Source organism: Lissotriton vulgaris, chromosome 7 (genome assembly GCF_964263255.1).
Source record: "Lissotriton vulgaris chromosome 7, aLisVul1.2, whole genome shotgun sequence".
NCBI classification, from domain to species: Eukaryota; Metazoa; Chordata; class Amphibia; order Caudata; family Salamandridae; genus Lissotriton; species Lissotriton vulgaris.
Genome location: NC_141695.1, coordinates 1753063287 through 1753090883, shown reverse-complemented (window position 1 = coordinate 1753090883; position 27597 = coordinate 1753063287). Strand labels below are relative to the sequence as shown.

Here is a 27597-nt window from a genome sequence, read left to right as displayed (position 1 = left end):
GAACTCCGACAAAACTGAAGTCCTCATCCTTGGTTCCTCCCCCTCCGCCTGGGATGACTCTTGGTGGCCAGAGGCCCTTGGAAAAGCACCCATCCCGACGGACCACGCACGGAACTTAGGTGTCATCCTGGACTCCTCACTCTCTATGAACAGACAAGTCAACACCGTCTCATCTTCTTGCTTCAATATTCTTCGCATGCTCCAAAAAACATTTCGCTGGATCCCCACCGAAACCAGAAAAACGGTCACCCACGCTCTGATCACGAGCCGCCTGGACTACGGAAACACCCTATACGCCGGCACCACCGCAAAACTCCCAATAAAACTCCAACGCATCCAGAACGCCTCAGCCAGACTCATACTAGACATCCCGCGTAAAGACCACATCTCTGGACACCTGAAAAACCTCCACTGGCTCCCCGTTAACAAGAGAATTACTTTCCGCCTCCTAACCCACGCACACGAAGCACTCTACGAACTTGGACCCGAATGCCTCAACTCACGACTTTCCTTCTACACCCCCTCCCGCCTCCTACGATCCTCCAGCCAAGCCCTTGCAACTGCACCTCGCATCAACAAAACCACCATGGGAGGCAGATCCTTCTCCTACCTGGCAGCTAAAACCTGGAACTCACTTCCCACTCACCTTCGCCTCACTCAGAACCACCTTACATTCAGAAAGCAACTTAAAACCTGGATATTCGACAAGTAATTCCCCACCCGTCCTCAAGCGCCTTGAGACCCTCTGGGTATGTAGCGCGCTATACAAATCACTTGACTTGACTGACTTGACTCTCTCTCACACACATTCTCTCTCTCACACACACACACTCTCTCTCTCTATCTCTCCCACATACACTCTCTCTCTCACACACACACACACTCTCTCTCTCACACACACACACACACACACTCTCTCTCACACACATACACACTCTCTCTCACACACACACACACTCTCTCTCTCTCACACACACTCTCTCTCTCTCACACACACTCTCTCTCTCTCACACACACTCTCTCTCACACTCACTCACTCTCACACACACACACACTCTTTCTCACACACACACTCTCTCTCTCACACACACACTCTCTCTCACACACTCTCTCTCTCACACTCACACTCTCTCTCACACACAGTACAGCCTTCTACCACCACCACTCTACCACTCTCTCCACCATCACTCTACCACTGTATCCGCCACCACTCTATGTGCCACCACCCTATCCGCCACCACCCTACCCACCACTCTATGCACCACCACTCCAGCGCCCACACTCTAGCGCCCACACTCTAGCACCCACACTCTAGCGCCACCACTCTACCCGCCCACCACTCTTCCCTCCAACTCCACCCTCAAAATCCACCATCCAAATCCACCATTCAAGTACTACTACACCCTCCAAATCCGCCCTCCGACTACACCCTCTAACTCCACCATCCAACGACACACTCCAACTCAACACTCCAAATCTACCCTCCAACTCCTTCCTCCAACTACAAATCCACCCTCCAACACCACCCTCCAAAAACACCATTCAACTCCACCCTCCAACATCCAAATACACCCTACAAATCCACCCTCCAACTACAACTCCAGCCTCCAAATCCACCCTCCAAATCCAAATCCACCCTCCAAATCCACCCGCAAACTACAACTACAGACTCCAACTCCACCCTCAAAATCCAACTCCACCCTACAACTCCACCATCCAACTCCACCATCCAACTCCAACCTCCAACTCCACCCTCCAACTCCACCCTCCAACTCCACCCTCCGACTCCACCATCCGACTCCACCATCAAACGCCACCATCAAACTCCACCATCAAACTACACCATCCAAATCAAAATCCTACATCCAAATCCACCATCCAAATCCACCCTCCACCATCCAACTCTACCCTCCAACTCCACCCTCCAACTCCAACTCCCCCACCTCCAAATCCACCCTCCAAATCATCCCTCGCCACTGCCAGCGCCAAATCAAAGCATAGGATAGCAAAACATAGTATAGCATAACAAAACAAAACATAGCATAATAAAACACAACAAAACATAGCATAGCATAGCATAACAAAGCATAGCATAGCAAAACATAGCATAGCATAGCATAACAAAACACAGCATAGCATAGCATAACAATTCAAAGCATAGGATAGCAAAACATAGTATAGCATAACAAAACAAAACATAGGATAGCAATACAAAACATAGCATAGCATACAGCATCACACATCACCACCACAGCATCACTCGGGGGCACCACAACATCACTATGCGCTACCACAACATCACTGAAGGCCCCAGCATCACTCGTTTGCCATCACAACATCACTCAGCGCCACCTCAGCATCAATCTGTGCAACCATTCAACAACACCAGGTTCACATATGTTCTCTCAATGTTTCAAGCTTTATTGCAAATGTAACAAAAAGATGTTAATATTTCACTTCTGTTCTTGGATTTTCGTCACAATAAAATACACTGAACATAATCTTCACAAACGTTATTTACAAAACTTTAAGCTAGTGCCATTATAAATTATAATATCTTTCATTTAAGTATTAATTATTGAAAAAAAATTAAAAACCATTGTTGTTTGTAATATCAATACAAGTAAGTCACGTAAATACAACACATATTGCATTACAAATGCTATAGGTGTCACATTTGCGAAAGTTATAACTATGGCATTGTAAATGACAACGCTATTAATTTCGGTATTTTCAAAAACAAAACATTAATAAAAAATGTGTCGTTTACAATACCAATAGCTCAAACTTTTCTAATGCGAGACCTATTGCATTGCAAATGCTTGTTAAATAAAATAGTCATGTTGCATGCCTAAAACAGTAAGCAGCCAGCAGTGGCTGCAACACTGTGCCTTATGATTTACTTTTACAGCAGATGCTCTTCAGAATGAACAAAAGGCGTTAACATAGGTAATAAGTCTATTGACTTGGCCAGTTCTTGTTAAAAATGTGCCTTTTGGCTTTGTGGGGGGATTAACAAGACTATAGACTATAGCCAGAGAGTGTTTCCTGTGATACATGCATGCCAAAGTCATCAAAATGCAATCCCAAGATTCCTTATGGTGCGAGTGGGAAGTTTTTCCAAATTCCGGATTTTTGACAGGGTCAAATTCGACTACTTACTCCACAATTTGTATAGAATTGTCTAAAATGCCACCGGTTTCACAACACGTTGAAATAGTCTAAACACGTAATTCAGCATTATTCCTTGCTATGGACATGAATAAGGTATGGCTAGGCTTTGGAAAATCTACCACTTCTCTTACAACCCCTGCTCTCAGATGTCAAGAAGACAGGTATAGAAGTAAAAAAGGCTCTAATCACTGTATTTACTTTGTCCAGTTTCCCCTCCTTAACTTTCTATATAACATCAGTTGCAAAAAAGAGATTGTTGAATGTCTCAAACAGGGGCAACTGGCCAGCCCATTGATATAATCGTCAGTCAAAGCATTCATGAGTAATGATTTAGCTGCCACTACTACTGGCATTTTGGTGAGTTTTGTGGTATGGTATATGTGTGTACAAGCTTTCTTCACTTTTGCTTTCTATAGACTTCAGTTGTTTCTATCCAGACTCTCCCAAGTAGGTTCTTAGCCATTCAGTTGGCTGCGAAGCTACTTGGAAGCACCCGGTTGAGAACAACACAGTTCCCACAATCTCACGCTGTATAGTAACGAAAGCTGGGGCATATTACAAAGGCGGGCGATATGAGACTTTCGCCGCTTTTGCAGCCGAAAACGGTGATAATTTTATCGCTCTATTAGCAACTGTCCCTAACAGCATTTAGCAACAGCTTGTAGGCGATAGCGAGCGGTTTGGGGCCCGCTTTGCATGTCAGCGATATTTATCGCTAATGACATGCAAAGTGGGCGTACCCAACCTGTTAGCGACTGAAAGCAGTCGCTAACATCACTATCACCTATTATCAACGAAGGCGTAGCGATTAAAATATTCACGCTAAGCGCGAATGTCGCCAAATCCTAACGCCTGCTCAGACCACTTCTTAGCCTGTATATCCAATGGGAGGTGGATATTCAGGTTAAGTCCCTATTAGCAATAATGCCTGAATATCGCTGAATTTCCAGCAATATTCACACATTTTGCCGCTATCACCGGATATTTATCACTTTGGAGATAAACGTTGCTAATAGCAGGCTATCTGCGATAATATCCGGCGATGCGCGGCGGAAAAAAAAATATTGCTAAGCGCATTTAGCGATAAATATTGCTAGTTGTTGATAATATGCCTCGCTATTCCCAAGGTTAGAACTACTTGGCAGGCCCAGGAGGTAGAGATACCACTCAGGCCGCAGAGACCTTAGAGCTATAGGCAACAGATGTGCTTTAGGTAACACCAATGTTACAGGCTTCGACCTCAGATAGCAATAGTCATAATGTGCCATAAACGTTATACCAGTATAATGATAAAATGCCTTCATCTGTGTCATGAAATGAGAGCCATATCAGCAAGTGCCACATGACATCAGGGGAGCTGCCGACTTTGGAGCTGGGGAACTAGGTTTGAGTCTTGGTGTTGGCTCAACATCATGGGATTTTGGCCATATCACTTAATCTCCACATGCCTACAAAAACAAGCATTTGCAATGCAATCGGTTTTGCATTACTGAAACTTTGAGCTATTGGCGTTGCTAATAATAATGCAATGCCAATAGCTCAAACCTTTAGTAATGCAAGACCTATTGCATTGCAAATGCTTGTTCCACCTATGTATACTGTCTTGGATGCTACACTGTGGCCTTCAATTCCAACTTTGAAGGAAGATTTCAACAAGCTAATCCGAACATATACAGGGAGAGGAGGGTCAAAGGGAAAAGATTAAAGACCTACTACTGGTTCATTTCCCCAGCAACATCATATGAATCACGAACAAGAAACCAGGAGGTCTATGAGCCATACATTGTACTGGCCATACTGACAAATCTTCCACTATGTCAGTTGGTGCTGCAGTCACCATATACTAAATTCTGAAGGTCAAACACAGGAGAACAAGAGAAACATGTGTGGGGGACAAAAAAGTAATCTCTAGAAAAATAGTGTCTAGAAAAACTATCACAGACTGATCAACCAAATCCAGTACAGAAATTTTGTGGATAACCGTCAAACAAACCAAGTGATCCGTCCTATCATTTGGCCGTCCACACCGTGGCCTGGCGGGTCCCTAGATCATCTAGACCCCACGCCACACAGTAGATCGTGAATACTGGGTGCGGTCCACAGTGAAATGAACCTCCAAATAGTTGGCCAGTTTATGATGGTTGGTGAAAAGTGATAGAGACACAGTGCAACATACAGAAAAAGTGGTGAATATAAAATAGGGTGATGTGTCTAAACAACTTTTTAATAGAAACGAGGCACATCCCCTAATTAAAAAACAGGAACAGCGCAAACGACAGTATGGAACAAATGACTGTCGCGAATAGGGCCAACATGTTTCTGCCTACCGGGCAAAACGTCCCTTGGCTTTCATCAGGGCCACTGCTCTTACAATAGTTGCTACTGTTATATGTGAGTGAAAACAAATAAAACACCCAACTAATCAGTGAAAATGATATTGATAATACACGTAGGAACGATACAGCCTGTACCTACATTCAAATACTGATCCTCCTTGTCACTGGATACTCAACGTGATCCAGAATGACAGGGGACTGGACCTCACCTCACCTGGACCGTGCTCAGGTACACGAGGCCCCGCACTCTCCGTCGGTGCCACCAAACTAACCTGAAGCTTGAGGGAGGCTCCCCCAAGCTTCAGGTTAGTTTGGTGGCACCGACGGAGAGTGATGAAAGCAAGCCAAGCCCCCCCCCCCACGATTCACATCCCAAAGTAAATTTTACAATCTGTCAGCATGCAGATTAAACATGTATAAATTATTATTATCAGTGGCTCTCTTCTCCTCCCCCCCCCGACAGTCAGGCATCCAGGCGCACTGAAGCATCACAAACAAAAGGTGTGTACCTATGGTGCTCTAAAAATGACGTCAGTGCAATGAAAGTGGAGCTGGAATGCCACGAGCTCCTCCGCGCTGATTTAATGCAACCCCTGGGCATTTCCATGCACAGCCCGGTCTGATGCTGCGCCTCCCGCCAATCTTTCTAGTAAAGATGACCGTGCATGAAGGTGATGGTGTGACGCAGGGCACAAGTCCTAAACAAGCATTGGAAATGCAATAGGTCTCGCATTAGGAAAGTTTTAGCTATTGGTCTTATAAATTACTTTTTTTTTATTTATGTGTTGTTTTTTAAAATAGCTAAATTAATAGCTTTGTCATTTACAAAGGAACCTCCGCTCTAAAGGAGCATCTCGCCTCAAAATCTCACCATAGAAGAAAAGAAAACATGGGTGGCACATCCTTCTCTGTTCAAGCAGCTAAACTATGGAACTCTTTACCCCCCAACATAAAGTCCACGACAACCACCATATCTTCAGAAAACTACTCAAGATTTGGCTCTTCCCCACATAAGCACCATATGCAAACAGAAATTTACAGAATATCCTTCTGTATACAAGCATTTTTGTTCAGTATAGACATGTACCTATCTTTGTGTATTACTTTGTATAAACATGTAAAATAATTATATTGTTGAGAGAAAATATAATAATAATAAATAAATAAAAATCATCTTTGGTCTACAGGTACATACTTCCATTGTGCATCTATGTGCCTTCCATGTACTTGGATCTGTGTGTCTGTTACTTTTCTTCCTGAAAAAGCATATCCAATGCACTACCCTATCTCTCATCCTGTGCCTCTATCAATATCTTTAATATACATATACCTACCTCCTTTATGTATATATATACTTTCAATAAAATGTATGGATCTATATATTTATCACTTTCTTCTAATTTAGCATTTCCAATGCACTACCCTATTTCTCAGCCTATACTTCGCTCAATATATCTTCTAGCCCAACCTTCTGACTCATCTCAAACTTCTTCTACTACTCCTTCCAATGCACTACCCTATCTCTCATCCTATACATCTATCAATATATCCTCTACATCCACTCTCTCATTTATCCCAAACCCCATACCACTATTATGATTGCCAAAATAACCCTTTCTAGACTCTCTCCTACTCTACCCCTGCTTGCATCATTTGACACCTCTTTCACTATACCGATCCCCTAAAACAAACCTTTCTAAACTCACTCTCTGAGTCCTTCCCTCCAAAACTTTTTTACTCACCCAAAAGCCTCCTCCTATTGCTAAGACCAACAAAAAAAAGTATTTCACTCTTTTATCCCTCCACTATCATTTTCAATCGAAATTAACAGACTAACATATTCACTTCTCAAATTCCATATTAAACTATACTAATATACTACCCAAATAACTGAATAACATATCCACTACTCAAATTACTTCATATTTTTTACTATACTAATTTTCAACAGTAATACTTTATGGGTTCCGGAGGGGCGTGCTACTCGCCAGAAAAGCGCTTCAACACACATCAGGGGTTACAAGTGCTATATGAATGCAAATCTTTCTTCCCCTTTTATCCCTCCGCTATTCTTCTCACTCCAAGTAACTGACTAATATCCACCACTGAAATTACTTCATATTTCACCATATTAATTCACCACTAATCCTTTGTAGGCTTCCTGAATAGCGTGCGTCAACAAGCGCTATATAAAAACAAACCTTTACCTCCTCTATCCTTCTGCTATCTTTCCAAATCCAAATAACTGACTAACCTATCCACCACTTAAAATGTACTTGCATGTTTTTCACTATACTAATTCAACACTAATCCTCTATGAATCCCGGAGTAGCGTGCTACTCGTCGAAAAAGCGCTTTGGCGCCTCGTCAGGGGTAGTAAGCGCTATATAAATGCAATTACAATACAATACAATATTGAGTGAGTTTCCTGTATAAGGAAACTGTAAATCAAGATCCTTACGACCTCAACAATTAGTAGATTTTCAGGAAGTGGGAAGGCTATAAATCCAGCCAGTACGTGTAGTTCCTATATTACCCATACAGTACCTGCGCGTTTGGATAACGTAAACTGTGGGTTTGGTGGCAGACTGGTTCCGTACACCCCCACTAAGAATGTTAGCCGGTCTGTTTTAGACAGCTCAATGTGCCACTAGAATCTCCTCTTATCAGAGAGAGAATAGTTTCTGGCAACCTCAAAACATGACAACCCTGATCCCTCAGGATCATGGAAACGATGGACTACTTTTCGCTCAGTCGCTCGTGCTCGCTTATTCAGTCTCAGAGAGTTACACAGAAGAAAGAGTCGGGCGTGTTACAAAAAGAATTTATTGAACAGTTGTTCTTCTAGTGTAAAATAGATGTGCTGCAACAACCGTTAGAAAGTAGCATATATATATGATCAGCAGTACATTTAAAATAAAAGGATAGGACAGTTCTTCCATCTTGCAATAAGCATGAATAAATACATGGATATAAAATGCAGGATAAAAGTGCGCGTACTCCTACAATGCCTATCTAGATGTACTAAAGTGTACCTACCATGTGAGTAAGTGTGAAGCCAAGAATCCCTCTAGGATTTAGTAAAACTCCATTTCCTGAAGTGAGAGAGTATGAGACTCAGTACTGGTCTCGAGTTGGACACCCACAAGGGATGTGTTAGACCACTGTCCGCTGGAGCGTCTGCTAGCAGGAGCCTCAGCGTCTCTGGTCAGTGTGTCGGCCTGAAAGTCTTGGTTCCCTCTACCAACCCTTGCAAGATGTGCAGTATTTATACAAAAGTATCTAGGGTTTCTTTGTCCCTTGTTTCATGTATAAGTCATTGTTGGATTTGAGGATGACGTATGGGATGAACCTTGTAGGCAGATAAGGTGGGGTGGGTGGTGTAACCCCTGCCTGATTTCCAAGAACCCTCATGAATATTCATTCATACTGTATGAGTCAATTGATGAAGTTATAGGACGCTATTGTTCAGGAAAAACCCTCCTTCTGCACCTAGGTCTAGAACTAGGTAAAGGTTCAATCCTAAAGGCTCGTCACTGTGTAGTATTAGGGAGATAATGTAGGTGAAGGTGTATGATCTTACCCGGGCCTATATTAGGGTACCTATATGAAACATAACCGTACTAGCCATGTAGCCCCTTCATTACTAAAGGAACCCACTCGAACGTGTGTGTGTATGTGTAGGGGGGTAGCATACCAGCAAACCAATGTTGGTGCTCATGGTAAATCAAAGGGGCTACCAGATACTGGCATGCCCTATATTCAGGGCCACTGGAATTATACGATTGTACGTCAGCTGCAATTTCCCGCATATTATAGATTTGCCACATAATCCATCATGTGCCTCATAACCTGCAGATTTTAACACAAAGAATGTTGGTCCTAGCTTAAACAGTTCAAAAGTTACTAAAAACGCAGGAAGACATGTTGCCCTGTAGCTGCAGACTCTTTCTAAAGGTTGGCTGGTCACCTTTCTGTTGCCTATTACTATATTAGTGTTAACAAATAACGAATTAATACCATCACAAAATGTGCTGTATTATGCTACATAATATGCCTTTTTTTGCAACATATTTTACTCAACACGGCCACATAACTTGACCTCCCCCTGCTGCATAATTCCAGTGTTGCTGTCTATAATGTGTGGGTAGTGCTGGCGGTTTGTCAGCCTGAAACTGCCCTGAGGTAGTGTCTACAGCTTCAAACTCCACCCATAAGAAAAAAAATTGAAAGGCACATGCTGCATATGCAGCTGTTACATATAGAACTGTTGCCCCCCGTATCGGGACACCTATATTCTTGAGAAGTTGTATAATTGCCTCGCTGTAGTTTACTCCTAGCACAACAGGAGTCGCCATTTTAATCAAACAAATTAAAAAACATCTGATTCAAAAGGCACACAAACCCATAGGTGGGGAATAATAAAAACAATACAGCAATAGCAGCTCCCTTATTCCTTGTAGAAGGCAACGATCACTACTACAGACGTCTCCGTGTAAGTGTAATGGTGGTTTTCTTGCGTGTGCGTATTTAAACAACTCCTCAAAGGTCCAACGCATTTTAGTGCTGGAGTTGGGCGTCATGTTGCATAAATTGCGACTTTGGCTTAGTTCTACAGGGTTTGACTGTCCCACCCAGTACTTGGTTCAGGGCACCAACACTTGAGCATGAAAATCCAGGTCATTAGGGCCCGCACAACCCCACTCAACACGCTTGTTGATATGGTATCCTTGCTTTTTGGGTAACCGACAGTTCTCTTAAAAGGGGGTCAGGGACCCCTTGGTTATTCTCGTCCAGCTTGGCTCTTCTTTTTTTGTGTACATTTCTTCATTGAGTTTTTTAAGTCAGTCACAGGTTAGTCCTTTAAAAAGGGTCAGGGATGCACTGGAAGATCAAACCCAACTTTGTTCTATATATCATCACCCACAAGTTCCGCACTAAGAAAATCCACTTTATGCTTAAATGTTTAATGCAACAGTCTCATCACATGAATATTAACCAGACAGAATATTATTAAAACAGCACTAACGTATGTCACTAACAATTAAACTAAATTGCACAACTCTAATATAGTTGGAATGTCATTCGGCCACCTAGCACCGCAGGACTACTTCTATGTGCTACTATGAGAGCAGGGAGGGGCTTAACTTGCATCTAGAGTTTATTGGGATTTAGCGCACTGCATAACTGTTTACAGCATGCAGCCGTAATATTCCGAAGAGAGGGTTCCCTCGAAAGGAAAGCACACATCAGCTGGGCTCAGTTCTTCTTCTGAAGTCATTGGATCAGTGTCGGCTCTCTGGATAGGGATGATGCTGCCGCAGCTTAGGCGCCTCCGGCAGGACCTCGTGCGATTACCTGGCACAAAGACGTCTCTGAGTTAGTGGGGTTTTTATAGTAATGGCCACTGATCTTTACCCTACATGGAGGAATTTTCAAATTCTAGACATACCTTGTAGGCATCCATGTGATACTCTTTGGACTAACCAGTATGACAAAAGTATGTCAATTCAGACTACATTGTTTGCTTCCTATTTACTGTCTGAACTTCAAGAATAGATAAAAGGGGACTTGTCCCAGATGGATGTCGCTTTAGGTGTTTGCCAAGGTCATCTGAATAATTTGACACTTTCACAGGTTCGAATGTCGGCTGGCCAATGATCGAGCAGAAAATGGAGCCTCGTCTGCATAATATGGAGTCTGGCCTTTGGGTCTTTATGAGACTACGGAGGCGATTAAAAAGTAGTGTCTCCGGTACAAACAAAACACAGACAGGGTTCTTCCAAAAAAGCTTATTCACATGAATAAAGAACAGTTGTAAAGGCAAATAGTGACGTCACTCAGAACATGTGACAACAGTTTTGCATAAAATGACAGTAATACCAGAACCTGTCCTAGTCCGGCTCCCGCAGCCGTTGCAGGGGTCTCCGTACATGGGGTGTAGGGCAGGTGGTTTAGGGGGTGGGGCAGGCGAGGAGCTTGTAAACAGCTCTATCTTAAGGGAGAACAACCTTCACAACGCAGTTGTTACACTGCGATAGCTTTACAACTCGGTCATTACAACGCAAGTCGTTACAACGACTTGCGCTGGATGGCGCTCTACACTAAGGAATAGTCTGATTTACTATCCCAACACCTTCCCTACTGTTCCACACACTGGAGCTGAAGTAGTAAATCATACAATTCATAAGTCCAGCGCCTCTAGCGCAAGTCGTTGTAACGACTTGCGTTGTAACGAAGGTGCTGTAAACTACTGCATTGTGAATATATGCGATGTAACATCATACATTCATCTTAAGGGTTACTAGTAAAGCACAAACGTGTATAAAGTCCTTATCTGCATGTTAAAGAGGCAGGGGTACTAAAGAGAGAGCACGGAGGTAGCAGAGGCTTGAAAACCAGGCCTTCATTGGTATATAATGGAACTGCAGAGGCTTTTATGGTATGTATCTGTACATTAAAGCAGTAGGGCTGCTTCAATTAATCTTTATTCATTTCTTCATTACGATGAAGGACCTTCATAGCAAGCCGTGGCAAAGTGGATGTTGTGGATCAAAAATCCGGAGCAGACCCATTCTTAGGGAAGAGTTGGCCAAGCACCCCCGTGGCCTTTTGGGGTGCTTCACTGCCTTGTCTTCAGCTCCCTTGCCATCTGGCACAGCATGCAGTGCCCGCAGAAGCACTGGCAGCAGAAGTCATGACAGATGGTGCCCTGTGGAAGGAAAGAGAGGAAGTGAGCAAGTGTGCCCCACTGATGCCACCCCTCCAGCTGCATCTCACTGGGTGCGCCCCACTGATGCCACGCTAATCCAGCTGAGTCTCACTGGGTGTGCCCAACTGCTGCCACCTCCTGCAGCTGCGTCTCATTAAGTGTGTCTTCCTGCTGCCACTGTGCTTCAGCTGCCCGTCACTGGGTGTGCTACACTGCTCGAACACCACCCCTGATGCATTTCACTGAGTGTGCCCAACTACTGCCACCCTGCTCCAGCCTCGTCTCACCGGGTGTGCCCAACTACTGGCACCCTCCTCCTGCTGCATCTCAGTGGGTGTGATGTACTGCTGCAACCCTCTTCCTAGCTGCGTATCACTAAGTGTGCCACACTGCTGCCACCCACCCACCCCTGCTGCGACCCCTCCCCCAGCTCAACTCCACCGCCCACAAACCAAGCAGATTCTTGCTTGCAAGGCTGACCATCTCCTCCTCACAGAAGTCTCAATCACACCCCAACTCAGAACCCACCCCTCCACTCCTCATTTTATCACGCAAGACATATTCTCTATATCTTCAACGTGCCGACCTCTCACCCCTCTGACTCCATCACACTAATTCGACCATCACCACATGAGGCTTCTCAACCCCAACCCTAGACACAATCGGCCCAATCACTCTGACTTTAATCCCCTTATCCTCTCTCGCTGCACCCCCTCTCCTCCATCGCTTTTGAATCACCACAATAGCCACTCCTCGCCGCTTCTACGCCACAAAATATCCTCCATTTGTGATGAAATCCCTCCGGAACTTCTCCAGTCCCCTTACACACTACACACACTTGTCCCGTCTCACTACCTTTGCTCAAAAGCTCCTGACTCACAACTACAACTCCTCTACACTTCTGCTGTATCACAACATATCCTCCCTCCAAAATATAACTCCTCCTGCACTATTTGAGCCCCATTACATGACATCAATACTCACCTACTCCAGACAAACCACACCTTCAGTACACCCTCCTCCCCACGATCTGATACTCCCCCAACACACTTTGCTTTAATCAACTCCCTAATCTCTCATACAAATAAAAGTGTAATCACACATTGACTGTCCTCCCAGAAAAACATTTCCTTCTCTTTCCCCGCTCCCACTCTTGAAGCATTCTTATCCCATATGACCAAGTCCCCACCTCATGCATGCACCGTAAACCCACCCATGGTAACCCATTCTCATCCTGTATGGCCAAGACCCCACCTCATGCAAGCACCAGAAACCCGCCCTCCGTAACCCATTCTCATCACACTTCACCAAGACCCAACCTCATGCATGCACCATGTACCGTAAACCCACCCATCGTAACCCATTCTCATCCCACTTCACCAAGACCCAACCTCATGCACACCCCATGCACCGTAAACCCACCCATCATAACCCATTCTCATCCCACTTCACCAAGACCCAACCTCATGCACACCCTATGTACCGTAAACCCACCCATCGTAACCCATTCTCATCCCACTTCACCGAGACCCAACCTCATGCACACCCCACGTACCGTAAACCAACCCATCGTAACCCATTCTCATCCTGTATGACCAAGACCCCACCTCATGCAAGCACCATAAACCCACCCATCGTAACCCATTCTAATCCCACTTCACCAAGACCCAACCTCATGCACACCCCATGTACCGTAAACCCACCCATCATAACCCATTCTCATCCCACTTCACCAAGACACAACCTCATGCACACCCCATGTACTGTAAACCCACCCATCATAACCCATTCTCACCCCACTTCACCAAGACACAACCTCATGCACACCCCATGTACCGTAAACCCACCCATCATAACCCATTCTCATCCCACTTCACCAAGACCCAACCTCATGCACACCCCATGTACCGTAAACCCACCCATCATAATCCATTCTCATCCCACTTCACCAAGACACAACCTCATGCACACCCCATGTACCGTAAACCCACCCATCGTAACCCATTCTCATCCCACTTCACTAAGACCCAACCTCATGCACACCCCATGTACCGTAAACCCCCATCATAACCCATTCTCATCCTGTATGACCAAGACCCCACCTCATGCAAGCACCATAAACCCACCCATCGTAACCCATTCTCATCCCACTTCACCAAGACCCAACCTCATGCACACCCCATGCACCGTAAACCCACCCATCATAACCCATTCTCATCCCACTTCACCAAGACCCAACCTCATGCACACCCCATTTACCGTAAACCCACCCATCGTAACCCATTCTCATCCCACTTCACCTAGACCCAACCTCATGCGCACCCCTTGTACCGTAAACCCCCCATCGTAACCCATTCTCATCCTGTATGACCAAGACTCCACCTCATGCAAGCACCATAAACCCACCCATCGTAACCCATTCTCATCCCACTTCACTAAGACCCAACCTCATGCACACCCCATGTACCGTAAACCCACCCATCGTAACCCATTCTCATCCCACTTCACCAAGACCCAACCTCATGCACACCCCATGTACCGTAAACCCACCCATCGTAACCCATTCTCATCCCACTTCACTAAGACCCAACCTCATGCACACCCCATGTACCGTAAACCCCCATCATAACCCATTCTCATCCTGTATGACCAAGACCCCACCTCATGCAAGCACCATAAACCCACCCATCGTAACCCATTCTCATCCCACTTCACCAAGACCCAACCTCATGCACACCCCATGTACCGTAAACCCACCCATCGTAACCCATTCTCATCCCACTTCACCAAGACCCAACCTCATGCACACCCCATGTACCGTAAACCCACCCATCATAACCCATTCTCACCCCACTTCACCAAGACCCAACCTCATGCACACCCCATGTACCGTAAACCCACCCATCGTAACCCATTCTCATCCTGTATGACCAAGAACCCACCTCATGCAAGCACCATAAACCCACTGATCGTAACCCATGTTTATCCCACTTCACCAAGACCCAACCTCATGCATGCACCATGTACCGTAAACCCGCCCAACAACCTCCCCTCCCAAAGTCCAAGCTTCTTCCCCCACACCACATTGAGAGCTCCCATACAATGCTGCACAACCCCTTCAACAATCGACTCTTCACCTCACCAATGCATACCATGAATGCTACTCACTACAACCATCCTGCAATGACAACATCTCCAAATGATTCCACATTGTACCACACTCCTTGTCTCTACAGACCTTAGAACACAAACTTGATAAACTCACCTCGAGGCTCTCTCAACTTGATGTTACTAGTTCACACCTAAGTTCCAGCCTCTCTAATGTATTTGACTCTCTATTTCCCCAGCAGAAGGCACATTTCACTCCTTACACCAAATCACACACATCGGCTCTACGTTGCATGCTTCATAATTGCCGATCAGCAATGAGACAGAAAGTTGAAGTTTCTGACACTATTACATACTATAATTTAGACTTACTGATTCTCACAGAGACCTGGTTCAATGACACATCCTGTACCATGTTTGATGTTCTACCACCAAACTAACCCATCATCAGTAACGACAGAGTAGTAGAGTTGAGGGAGGCATGACTGCCATCTTCAGACACCCTACAATGCAAAGAGCTTTCCAATGGCCCTTTTTCCACTCTCCAATGCCTACCCGTGGGACTATGAGTGCAACACAACTTCTCTTTCAGACTTAATGCCATCGATCACCCGCCAGATGACAACTCGGCCTCTATCGAGGAACACATTGATCTCGCAAGGGACCAAGCAGCACAAGACGACAGAGTACAATACAATACAATACACATACATTTATAAAGCGCAACAGCTACTTCAAACAGGTGTCCCGGTGCTAGCACAAGCAGGGCAAAGAGGGTGAGGGGCCGGGCATAGACAGAAGGTCGAGGCACGTACTTTCCTAACTAGCCTCGGCTGAACAACCATGTCTTTAAAGCTTTCCTGAACTCCCCTTCAGACTGAATTAGTCAAAGTCTATTCGGGAGAGAGTTCCGTAATCTGGTTGATACCACCGAAAAGGACCTGCACCCTTTGAACATATTTGCTGATAGGGGCAAATACGTTCCCTGATGTAGTTGGGGCATGAACCTCACTGAGCCCTGAAAGCTATCATCAAGGCCTTGAATTGTATCTGATTCGCAACCATCAGCCAATGAAGCTGTTTGATGAGCGGAGAGATATGTTGTCTAAAAGGCCCTCTTCTGATTAATCTTGCCGCCGCATTCTGCACTATCTGCAGTCGCTTCATCAGATATGCTGGTCTACCAAGGTACAGATACTTGGCGTAGTCCAGCCTTGCAGTCACAGTGGCATGAACGGCTGATCTACAACAGCTCTCAGGGAGTCGGTGCAGAAGGAGTAGATGCAGTAAACTCCTCAGCTCTTTCAGTATGCCGAAGCAAGAGGATGTAATAGAGCGTGTTTGGATCTAAAAAGTCAGGTCAGACTCCGATTTTACACCCAGATTTTTCGTTGACGGGCAGGGGGGGTGGGGGCATTTCCTGCGGCCACCACAGTCCTGGTGTCGGTGGGGAATTCTTGCCGAAACAGGACCTCAGTTTTCTCAGCATTCAGTTTTAACTTGTTATTATTATTCATCCAGCTGGAGATGTCGCATAGCCAGCCCCTGAACCGCGCAAAGGAGTTTGCCGATTACTCTTTAAAGGAAAACACCAACTGGGAGTCGTCTGCATAAGAGAGAGTTTTTATTCCCCATTTCGCAATGAGCGTGAATAGTGGAGCCAAATAGGCATCAAAAGTAAAGGGCTCAATGCTGAACCCTGTGGTACCCGCACTAAAGGGACTTGGCCTCCGATTTGAAAGGGTGCAAAATAACTCTTTGCGTGCGGTCGCTGAGATAAGACTTTATCCAAGCGAGCATCATCCCCTCCACTCCAGCCCACTTGAGCCTATCCATCAATATTAGGTGGTCCACTGTGTCAAAGGCGGTGGATAAGTCCGACAGTACTACCATGGCCGAGGCTCCGCCGTCCACCTCCATTCTTATAGATTCGGCCACCTCCAGCAGAGCTGTCTCAGTGCTGAGCCCGCTCGGAAGCCTGACTATGTTTCATGCAGAATATCTCGGATGGCAATATAATCAGCGAGTTGACGTTGGACGAGTTTTTCCAACATCTTCGCCAGCGCAGAAAGAAGAGAGATCGAGCAATATTTTTTTTTAATCCACGGGGTCAGCATTAGGCTTCTTTAGAAGGGGTAGGAGCAGTGCATGTTTCCATGACTCTGGGAAGATGCTGGTGGTAAGTGAGTTGTACCATAAGGTTTAGGGAAGTGTTAAGAATATGGGCAAGTGGTTCCCACAGCTTGGGGGGGGGGCAAGGATCTTCTGGGGACACTGATTTATATTTCAGAATTCCCCCCAAGGATTCCTGAAGTGAAATGGGGTGAAAAACAGATAAGGATGCCTCCCCAACATGGCTATCCTCAGCTACTGATTCAATGGTGTCCCTCTACGACGAGAAGGCAACATATACCTTTAGTCCAGCCAACGATGTCAATATCTCCACGGCCGACTGCTTCGACAGTCTCCATGTTTTGCTTGACAAGGCAGCCCCACTCCAAAGCAGAACGAAAAGACCAACACGCTCTGCTCCATGGTTCATTAACCCTTATACGAGGAAAGGGAAACCTTGAGATCTCTGTATAAGAAATAAACAGAACCTACCACCACTAACCGGTCATGTCTCTGCAATGCGAGATCACTATACCAATGGCATAGATTTAGTGAGAAATCAAATCACCTTAAGAATAAATCTTGACTTAACCACAAATGGACTGAAAAAACTATTTGATTTGATCAAGTTTGTGCAATATTTTTGATTCTAATGTGAAATTGCTCCTATGCCAAGATGAACATCTTATCTCGAGCATGGTTTGCAAAGCCACGAACACCTGGCAAGCCTTTGACATTATCGGGAAGAACGTCTGACTAAAAAGCATCATGAAAACCAAGCCCTCAAATCACTTTGTGGATCCCATTCCGAGTAACCTTTCCAAAAATCTTCACACACTCGTGCTGAACTACTGGAGAGCTTTCTCAGCCGAGGAGCATTTCCTGATTCCCTTAAAACTGGTGAAGGCACCCAACTTCTAATCAAAAAACCTCAGCAAATGCAAATGACCTCAATAACCTTCGCCCTGTCACCAGCCTATGTTTTCCTGCAACAATCCTCGAAAGGTGTGCAGCGGAACAACTCACCCAACACATGAAAGACAATAACCTTCTGGACAAATTCCATTCTGGCTTCAATCAAGGATGCCGGACCGAAACAGCCCTGTGTCAGGGGGTCGACGATGCTCTTCGAGTTCAAGACTCAGGCAGCTTCTGCCGCCCTAGTCATCTCGACCTGTGGCAGCACCCCATTGCCAATCTTCAAAACAGAGCTGAAAGCCCTTCTCCTACAAAGACATGTTGGCCAGTTGGCCCCTTAGCCAACCTTCCCCATGATAATGCACCCTCCCGACACTGAGACTGACTGCGCTACTCCTGTCTCACCTAACATAAGTATTTGTAAAGCGCACGATTACCCATAGGTGTCTTGGTGCTGAATAACAGATGTTTCTAGTTACCCAACTAGACTCTTTTATCAACCTCAGATGGAGGAAAGGCTGAGTGGACCTGCTGGGATTTGAACCTGTGACCATGAGGTCGAACACAGGTCCCTGCAGTGGATGCATTAGTCAACTGAGCGACCAAACCTGGTTACTACCTAAACCGACTACCTCCTCCTCATCTGTAAATCTTAGCCTCTGTAACAATCAAACGAGGACATATACCAATATCTGGACCTGCTACTTTGTGTCTCTTATAATGAGCGTAGTTTGCACCTTTTTTCCACTTTCTAACTCTTGGAATGAAACCTATTTTATTGTACTGCGCACTAACACCTTTGGTCGTTGTCGGTGCTATTTAACAAGACATAAATAAAAATGTCTAATCCTTTCATGCTTCCACTCTCTCTTCCTCATTCCTAACCCTCTTTTTTGTGTCCCTCTAAACCACTAATTTCTTCCTCCTCTCCCTCAGCACACTCCCCTCTTCTCAACCATCCCATCCCTCTCTTTTTCATTCCCTGCACTCAGTCCCCCCACACTATCAATCATTTCTCTCCCGCCTCAGCTCACCCCTTCCCTCTCTCTCTCTTTCCTCATCTCACCTTCATCCTTTGTCACTCCCCTCCCTCCTCCTCCTCTTCTCTTGACCCCCCACCTCCGCCCCCACTGCGGCTGGTGTATTGCACACTGAGTTATCCTACAAGAAGTGGATGATCTTGTCCAGTGGATATGTCTTCTGGCCCAGCCCCTCTCACTTCGGACACCCCTTCCCCCCTCAACCTCCCTCTCCACCCTCAGGCACCCCTACCCTCCTCAACCTCCCCTTCCCCCCTCAACCTCCTCTTTCCCCCTCGGGCACTCCTTCCCTCCTTAACCTCCCTCTACCCCCTTGGGAACCCCTTCCCTCCTCAACCTCCCCTCCGGGGACCCCATTCCCCCTCAACCTCCCTTTCCCCCCTCGGGCACCCCTTCCCTACTCAACCTCCCCTTCCCCCCTCGGGCTCTCCTTCCCTCCTCAACCTCCCTCTACCCCCTCGGGAACCCCTTCCTTCCTCAACCTCCCCTTCGGGCACCCCTTCTCTCCTCAACCTCCCCTTTCCCCCCCTGGGCACTCCTTTCCTCTTCAACCTCCCTCTCCCCCCTCTGGCACCCCTTCCTTCCTCAACCTCTCTCTCCCCCCTCAGACACCCCTTCCCTCCTCAACCTCTCTCTCGCCCCTCAGGCATCCTTCTCTCCTCAACCTACCTCTCCCCCCTCGGGCACCCTTTCCCTCCTCAACCTCCCTCTCCCCCCTTGGGCACCCCTTCCCTCCTCAACCTCCCTCTACCCCCTCGGGAACGCCTTTCCTCCTCAACCTCCCCTTCGGGCACCCCTTCCCACCTCAACCTCCCTCTACCCCCTCGGGTACCCCTTCCCTCCTCAACCTCCCTCTACCCCCTCGGGTACCCCTTACCTCCACAGCCCTCTTCTCAGAGATATTTCCCAGGCAAAGCCACACTTCAGTACTCTGCTGCCTTCACACTGTACCTGCTGTTTGCACCCACCTTCGCACAAACACCCAAAACACAGCCTGGCCAAAATAACACTCAGTGAGGCATACAGATCCTGACACCTAAGAACACACAACCGTCACACAAAACACACAATGACAAACCCAAACACACACAACACTCACGCATGCACACCAAAACAAATCTCAGCACTCATAAGTGCGTGCGCACAAACACACACTCACACACAAAGGAGGACATACCTCTATTTATACACACCACACTCAAATATATCAAACACATCCTGACAGCTAAACACACACAAACACATCTTGGAACACCCCTGCAACCTCTATCATAAAATCCCACACAAACACACACAGGCATACTGATACACCTAAACACCAACCCAAACACACAATAAAACACACTGAGACATACTGATATTCCTGAACACTCAAAGTCTCAAACATACCCCCAAAAACACTGAGATGCCTAAACACACACAACATATTGATACACCTAAACACACCCCAAAACACACTGAGACAACTAAACACATACACCCAAACACAGTGATGTACACACACAAATACAACTGACAGGCCTGAAAACACACACAGACATGCCCATACATCTAAACACCCAGCCAAACACACCCCAAAAACATACTGAGAAATCTAAACACACGTACACAGCATAATGATACACCTAAAAACACACCCAAAACCACTCCAGAACATACAGAGACATCTAAACACACGTACACAGCAGAATGATATACCTAAAAACACTCCCAAACACATGCTGACACATCTAAACACACACACACACATACATACTGATACACCTAAACACCCACCCAAACACACCCCAAAACATTCAGAGATGCCTATGCACATACACATTCCCTACACATGCTTCCGAACACATTCTGACACTCCAAAACAAATACAGAAACAGAAACACTTGAACACTCACCCAAACACAGCCCAAAACAGCCAGACGCCTAAATACATGTGTGCGCACACATACTGATACACCTAAACATACACTCAAACACACCCCATAGCACTTGGAGATGCCTAAACACATGTTTACACACACACCCAAACTCACACACACATACTGATACACCTAAACACAGCCCAAAACACTTGGAGATGCCTAAACACATATGTATACACACTCACACACACACACATACTGATATACTGAAACACCCATCCAAACACACCCCAAAACACTTGGAGATGCCTAAACAAACACCCTACACACTTTTCCAAACACATTCTAACACCCCTAAACACACTAAGATACTGAAACACCTAAACACCCATATAAGCACATCTCAAAACATGCTGATACACCTGAACATGTGCACGCACACACACGGGCATACTGACACACCTAAACACACTCAAACATGTAGTGATTCCCACACACATATAACTGACATTCCTGAAAACACAAACACACACACATGTTCACCATTCTGTTTTGACCCATTTCCCTCCACTCCCTCTTCTTATGCCAGGCCTTGCATACCCAGCTATATATTGTCCAGCTCAGAATATCAGCCCCTGCGAAGCCAGTAGCAATCATAGCACCCCCTTACCTCAATGTGCCAGCGCTCCCTCATTGCGGCCCGCAGGGCGAGGAAAGCCCCAGGCAGACATGGCAGGCAGAAGTGCTCCCCAAAGTCCTTGGAGACCCGGCACATCAGGATGCAGGGTACGAAGGTGCCACACAGACCTAGAAAGAGAGAGGGGGGTTAGGAAAATGAACAGAAGTAACTTCCTGTACTAGTCTTCCAGACATCCTTCCATTCTACCCAACCCATTTACAGATGGAGGAGGGGCTCACCAAACATGCTACAGCTTCACTGTGCCCCCTCTCTCTTGTGGCCTTGCCAGAAGGCACCAGACTAGTTTGTCTTTGAGACATCAAGAGGTTGGATCTGCATCAAACCAAGGGCTCAGTAGCCCCAGGGGTAAATCCACAATCTTGGCGCAGTCCACTGGTCAGAAGGGTAGATCAGTGGGCTGAGCCAATACTGTTGCAACTGTACCCAAGCTACCAAAACCCACTCCCCAGTAGCAAAGCTGCGGCCCTGTGCATTATCGATGGGTCACAATGTACTGGTCACTATTTGCAACCAGTAAAGTAATTTAAGAATCGACTTGTGTACTAGTAGGTCAGTTCGTACAATTCCAAATCATAGTAGTGCAGTGAGGTACTTCAGTGCCTTTTCTGAGTCTCCATTTTAGTTTCCATTTTAGTTTCACGTTTGACTTGACATCTTTTTCTAATGGTGACTTTTTACATGGTTTACACTTACACAACAATGTACTGAGAATCTATTATACATGCAGTTAATTTCTTAGTAAGTATTATTATCATGTTCTTTGTACACTCTGTACAAGGCTAGGCACATAGAACGTGATGTCCTTGTATTTGGTTGTCTGGTTGGAGACATGTCCAAGGCTCCAGAAAAACAACTGCATCAGCTCTGCACCTTTGACACAGTGCGGTTGGAATGGTGTTTTTATTATACAAACAGCCTCTGTGATACATTTGGCAGAGGAGCACTTCTGCCGGGATTGTCCGGAATGCGGTGCACTGTGACTGCTTCTGACCTCTATCCTGAAAAAGAGGGTTGTCTGCTCTCCATCAGACCTGCTTCCTGGCACATCGTACCCAGGTATGTGGGGGTTAGGCTATCCCAATGGATCAGGCACAGAGTACTCTCACTATGCTCTCAACAGTATAGGTAGTACTAGATAGGTGGATAAGAATATTCACATAGTAACGATATGATGGTGGAATTGTTTATGCTTTTCACCATTCTAGTAATGACGGTTACAATGCTTTGTTTCAGCTGCCTAATAATTGCAGCTCTCGCTTTCTATACAAGAATGCGATTGTTTCAAGAATTGTTTGAAAAGCCATATTCGTATCTTTCTTGTGTTTTACCTTGGGCATGTGAAAGTAAACAATGAAAGGGTAGATCTGTTTCCACCATTTCCTTGGGGAATAAGAGTGGTTGTGTTTGAGGTTGCTAATACCATCTGCACCATGGTAAGGTTATGGGGCTCAGATGGGGCACCTGAGCCAGCTAGAAATTGAGCCAACATCTTGTGATGATCTGTGTGAACGGAGCTCCCATGTTCCGAAGTGTATGTTGTCCAGATACAGAGTTCTACCTAATTAGTAGGAATTGTATAACAGTGGGTCATTATATTATTATGGTTGGACTCCAGATTCCAACTCCCTATAATTGGAGGCCAGCACAGGGATGGCAGCCTGCTGGGGTCAGTAGACCACCATGTCTGTGATTGCTTTTTTAATAAGACAAACTTTTTTTTCTTTAATGCAGCTAATTTTTCTTAACAGAAATGGGATTGCATTTACTAATGATAGTAAATGTTATTTTTGTTTGCTCAAGAGAAGGCACTGCTAATGTAGTCCATTGCCTCCTATTTTGTAGTTTTTTACATTCATCTTTGCAAATGGATTAACACCTCCTTTGATGTGTCAGTTAAATATCAATGTTTTGCTAATGGGTTTGGCCACAAAACATTGCTATATTAGGCAGAGATTGGTATTTGGAAGGACGCCTTACAGCATGTCCTTTCCAGATACTGTATCAACATCCATTAAGAATCCCATTTCAGGAGTCTGAGAAACATTTCCAATTACTAAAATAGGATAAGTAAATAAGAAAAAGCGTTGTAACAGTTGCATATGCCAAATTGTACCATTTCCGAACATTAAAATGTTTAGTGCATCCGGCCCTAGGACCCCAGCTAAACTGGAAAACAAACAGCGATTCCTTGTTGGCAGTTGGTTGGTGTCTGGTACAGCGGGGCTATGAGATGGTGGAGAACACAATTCTTAAGAACAGAGGTGTGTCTGTGTGTGTGTCTGCGTGAAGATGTGCCTGTGTGTGCACAAAGTGTGTGTACAGGATGTGATACTTATCGATGCCCGTGTGGGTTCCTGAATGCATGTGTCTGTATGTGTACAGTGTGAAATATTCAGATACCTATGTAGGTGTGCCTGTGTGTGTGCCTGTGTGTGCACGTCATGTGTGTATGGGGTGTGATACTTATAGATGTCTGTCTGTGTTCCTGAATGCATGTGTCTGTATGTGTACAGTGTTAAATACTCATAGACACTTATGTATGTGTGCCAGAGTGCATGTGCGCCTGTGTGTAATGTGTGTTGCAATATGTGATACTGCATTATGCCCATGTGTGTGTGACTGAGTTGTTGTGTGTTTGTGTGTGTTGTTTGTGTGGACTGTGTAAAGCTCACAGATGTATGTGTGTGTGTGTATGCCTGAGTGCACATGTGCCTGTGTATGTGTGTGCAGTCTGTGATGGTCATACATGTGTGTGTGAGTGCACAAGCACTTTGGTTGTCATTTGTTTTGCAAAGTTTGATTATCCCCGGGGACCATGTGCCCAGATGTGCAGTGTGTGATAATCATAGATGCCCATGCATGTGGAATACTACACATGTACTTGTGTGACATGTGCACTGTGTGATACTGCCGGATTCCCATATGTATGTGCCTCAGTGTGTTTGTGTGCAGTGCATATTAATCAGCAGATGTCTGTGTGTGCAGTGTGTGATACTTGTAAATTCCTGTGTGTTTGCTGAAGTGCACGTGTGCCTGTGTGCATCATGTGTGTGCAGTCTGTGATGCTCACTGATGTCTGCGTGTGTGCCTGTGTATACATGTTGTTCTTGTGCAGTGCGTAATACTCACAAATGCCCATGTCGTCAAAACAGTCCGTCATCTCGCTGCTCCAGTTGCTCTTCTGTGAGCTGTAGCCCAAGCTCTGAGGCTGGCTGTTGATTGGTTGACTCATGTCAGATTCTGAAAAAAGACACAAGAATAACACAAACTTGTTAACGGTAACTCCTCTGTCACAATGGACATATTGGCTCAAATGAAAGCAGGTCTGAACGAAATGTGTGTAGCTTTCTTTGCAGAAATGATGTAAAATGCCAAACAAGTATGCAAATGGCAGTCTGACATTTCACAATATTTTTTGCATGAAGTGCATCTACGTTTGTGATGTGAGGACGTATTTTGTGTCAGAAAATAACACAAAATCTCATGTGATGTGAATAACAGTTACTTGTGTGCTGATTGTTCACACTGCTCCTGTGCTCCTCCAATGTGTTTTTTTTTTATCGAACAGCATCTCAATTATGTGACATGCATTCCAATCTCAGAAAATACATGTAACAACTGTAACATAAAATGCTGGAAATGAGGCAAGATTAAGGTGGTTTATGGCAGATTAAACACTTTTGTGAATGGGTCTAGAGGATAGACAAGAATTATATCTCAGTGCACATTCATACAAACAGTTAGGACCAAACTGAAGTAACACACAGAAGCACACACATCCACCCAAGAAGTCCACTGCACACTACACCTCCAAAGAGGAAAAGTGCCCCCGCGTACACACAAACAAACAACAGAAACACAACACTCAAGTTAACTCTCCAGTTCCATTCACTCCTCAAACACATTCACTTCCCTGTTCCTACAATCGACCACTCCTACCTTCACCCCAAAGACTCCCCGATCAAAGACGCCAAGGCGAATAACCCCATCAGACTCAATGGGGCTCACAGCTAAAGGCCATAATATTAAGGGGTTGATTCCGATTTGGGAAAAAAATCATCCGTACGATTCTTTTCCGGAGCCGTCTCCGTACGAATCGTGAACATGCTGTACGAACCGACGAGTACGATCCGAACCGGGGGATGAGGACGCGATTTGTACGGTCCAAGTCAGGTAAGGGCGATTCGTACGGAAAAGCACACATCCACATACACACCGTACGGTGCATACACCCCATGATCACAGGGGTACGGTTCGTACCCCTGCGATCATGGGGTATACGCACCGTACCCCGCGATGGCAGGGTGTACGCACTAAACACCCAGCGAACATGGGGTACAGTGCGTACACCCTGCGATTGTGGGGTACAGTGCGTACGGCCCATGATCGCAGGGGTACGATCATTGGGTGTATGCACCGTACCGGCGGGGGGGCGTTCCGTACCTGTTTCGGGGCGAACTCTGCTTTTACGGCTGTTTTCAGACCCCGTAGAAAAAGGGTCATATGGTGCATACCCGACACGAATCGTACTTGTTGGGTCAGAAAAAACAGCCTTGAACCGTACAGATGTCGCGTACAGCGGGTTCCGAGGGAGAATCGTATGGGGATTTGATTCGTACGGTCTCTGTACGATTCGTACGGAGTCCAGCTCCTGGTACGAATCGTACTTCATCGTACGTACGGGGGATATTGCAGGGTACGATTCGTACGGGAAAAATGCTCTGAACGACTATTCAGAGCGTTTTTTCCCGAATCGGAATCGACCCCTAAATGTCTTTTTGTAATGCACACTCCACCCTATTGGGCATCTTGGCACAGAATAACAGTTATTTCTTTTTTTTTTAAGCTCAGAAATATTTATTAATTGTAAGTATAATACACAGTGAACACAGTACAAAAACAATACTGTAACAGTAAGGGGTGATACATTATAGCAATTACTTGAGAAAAATATGAACATCAACATACATCAATATAGTGAACCATATCAATAATTAATAAGAAACAGAGGATTTAAATCAAAGAAGGGCTACAATAAGAAACAGGAAATAAAATAAAATAGTATACATTTTATAATGAGTTACATGTATTATGTGAGTCCAACGTACATCACATATAGGGACTAATAACAGAACAGCCTTTACGAGTATGTATTAATGAGGTTTGTCCATGTCTCAGGAAAATAATCCATTCCCATCAAGCATTAACCGATAATAGCTTTTTATCCTTCCAATTTGAAATCATTGATTTAATCGCAGTAGAAATAAGAAAATCCAAATTTTAACAATCATTAGGAGATAATACATTTTGAAAGAATAGGATTTGTAAATTAATATATGAAAGGATAAAGGTAAAATAGCTGGGTAATAATATTCCAAACATCAGACCAAAATTTAAAAGTGATAGGACAATTGTATATTATATGCTGTAAATTTCCAGTAGCAGCTTTACAATGCCAACAGTTTGGTGTATCTAAGAGTTTAATTGTGAATAATTTAACTGGGGACCAAAAACATTGATATAAAAGATAGATATTGGTTTGAATAAGCGTGGCCGGTAGATAACTAGCGATATTGGATAGCCAGATAGATTTCCATTGTACATTTGAAGATAGTATATTTATACCTGAAGACCA

General features: G+C 45.2%; 1 protein-coding gene across 3 annotated transcripts in view; it reads right to left on the bottom strand.

The window, feature by feature from the left end:
• Window positions 1-8320: 8320 nt before the first annotated feature.
• Window positions 8321-27597, bottom strand: part of LOC147706578 (cornifelin homolog A-like) — a 45648-nt gene continuing 26371 nt past the window's right edge. For 2 of the 3 annotated variants that reach the window (XR_015297668.1, XR_015297667.1), the window contains exons 2-5: window positions 25092-25202; window positions 21933-22069; window positions 10985-12222; window positions 8321-10885 (exon numbers count right to left, since the gene is read on the bottom strand). Coding sequence is in view for 1 of the 3 variants with exons in the window: in XM_086933058.1 (XP_086789184.1) it covers window positions 12133-12222; window positions 21933-22069; window positions 25092-25202 (338 nt within the window). In the remaining 2 variants the exon portion in view is untranslated. Of the gene's footprint in view, window positions 12223-21932; window positions 22070-25091; window positions 25203-27597 lie in introns of all 3 variants that reach the window. The other variant, XM_086933058.1, reaches the window with a different exon arrangement.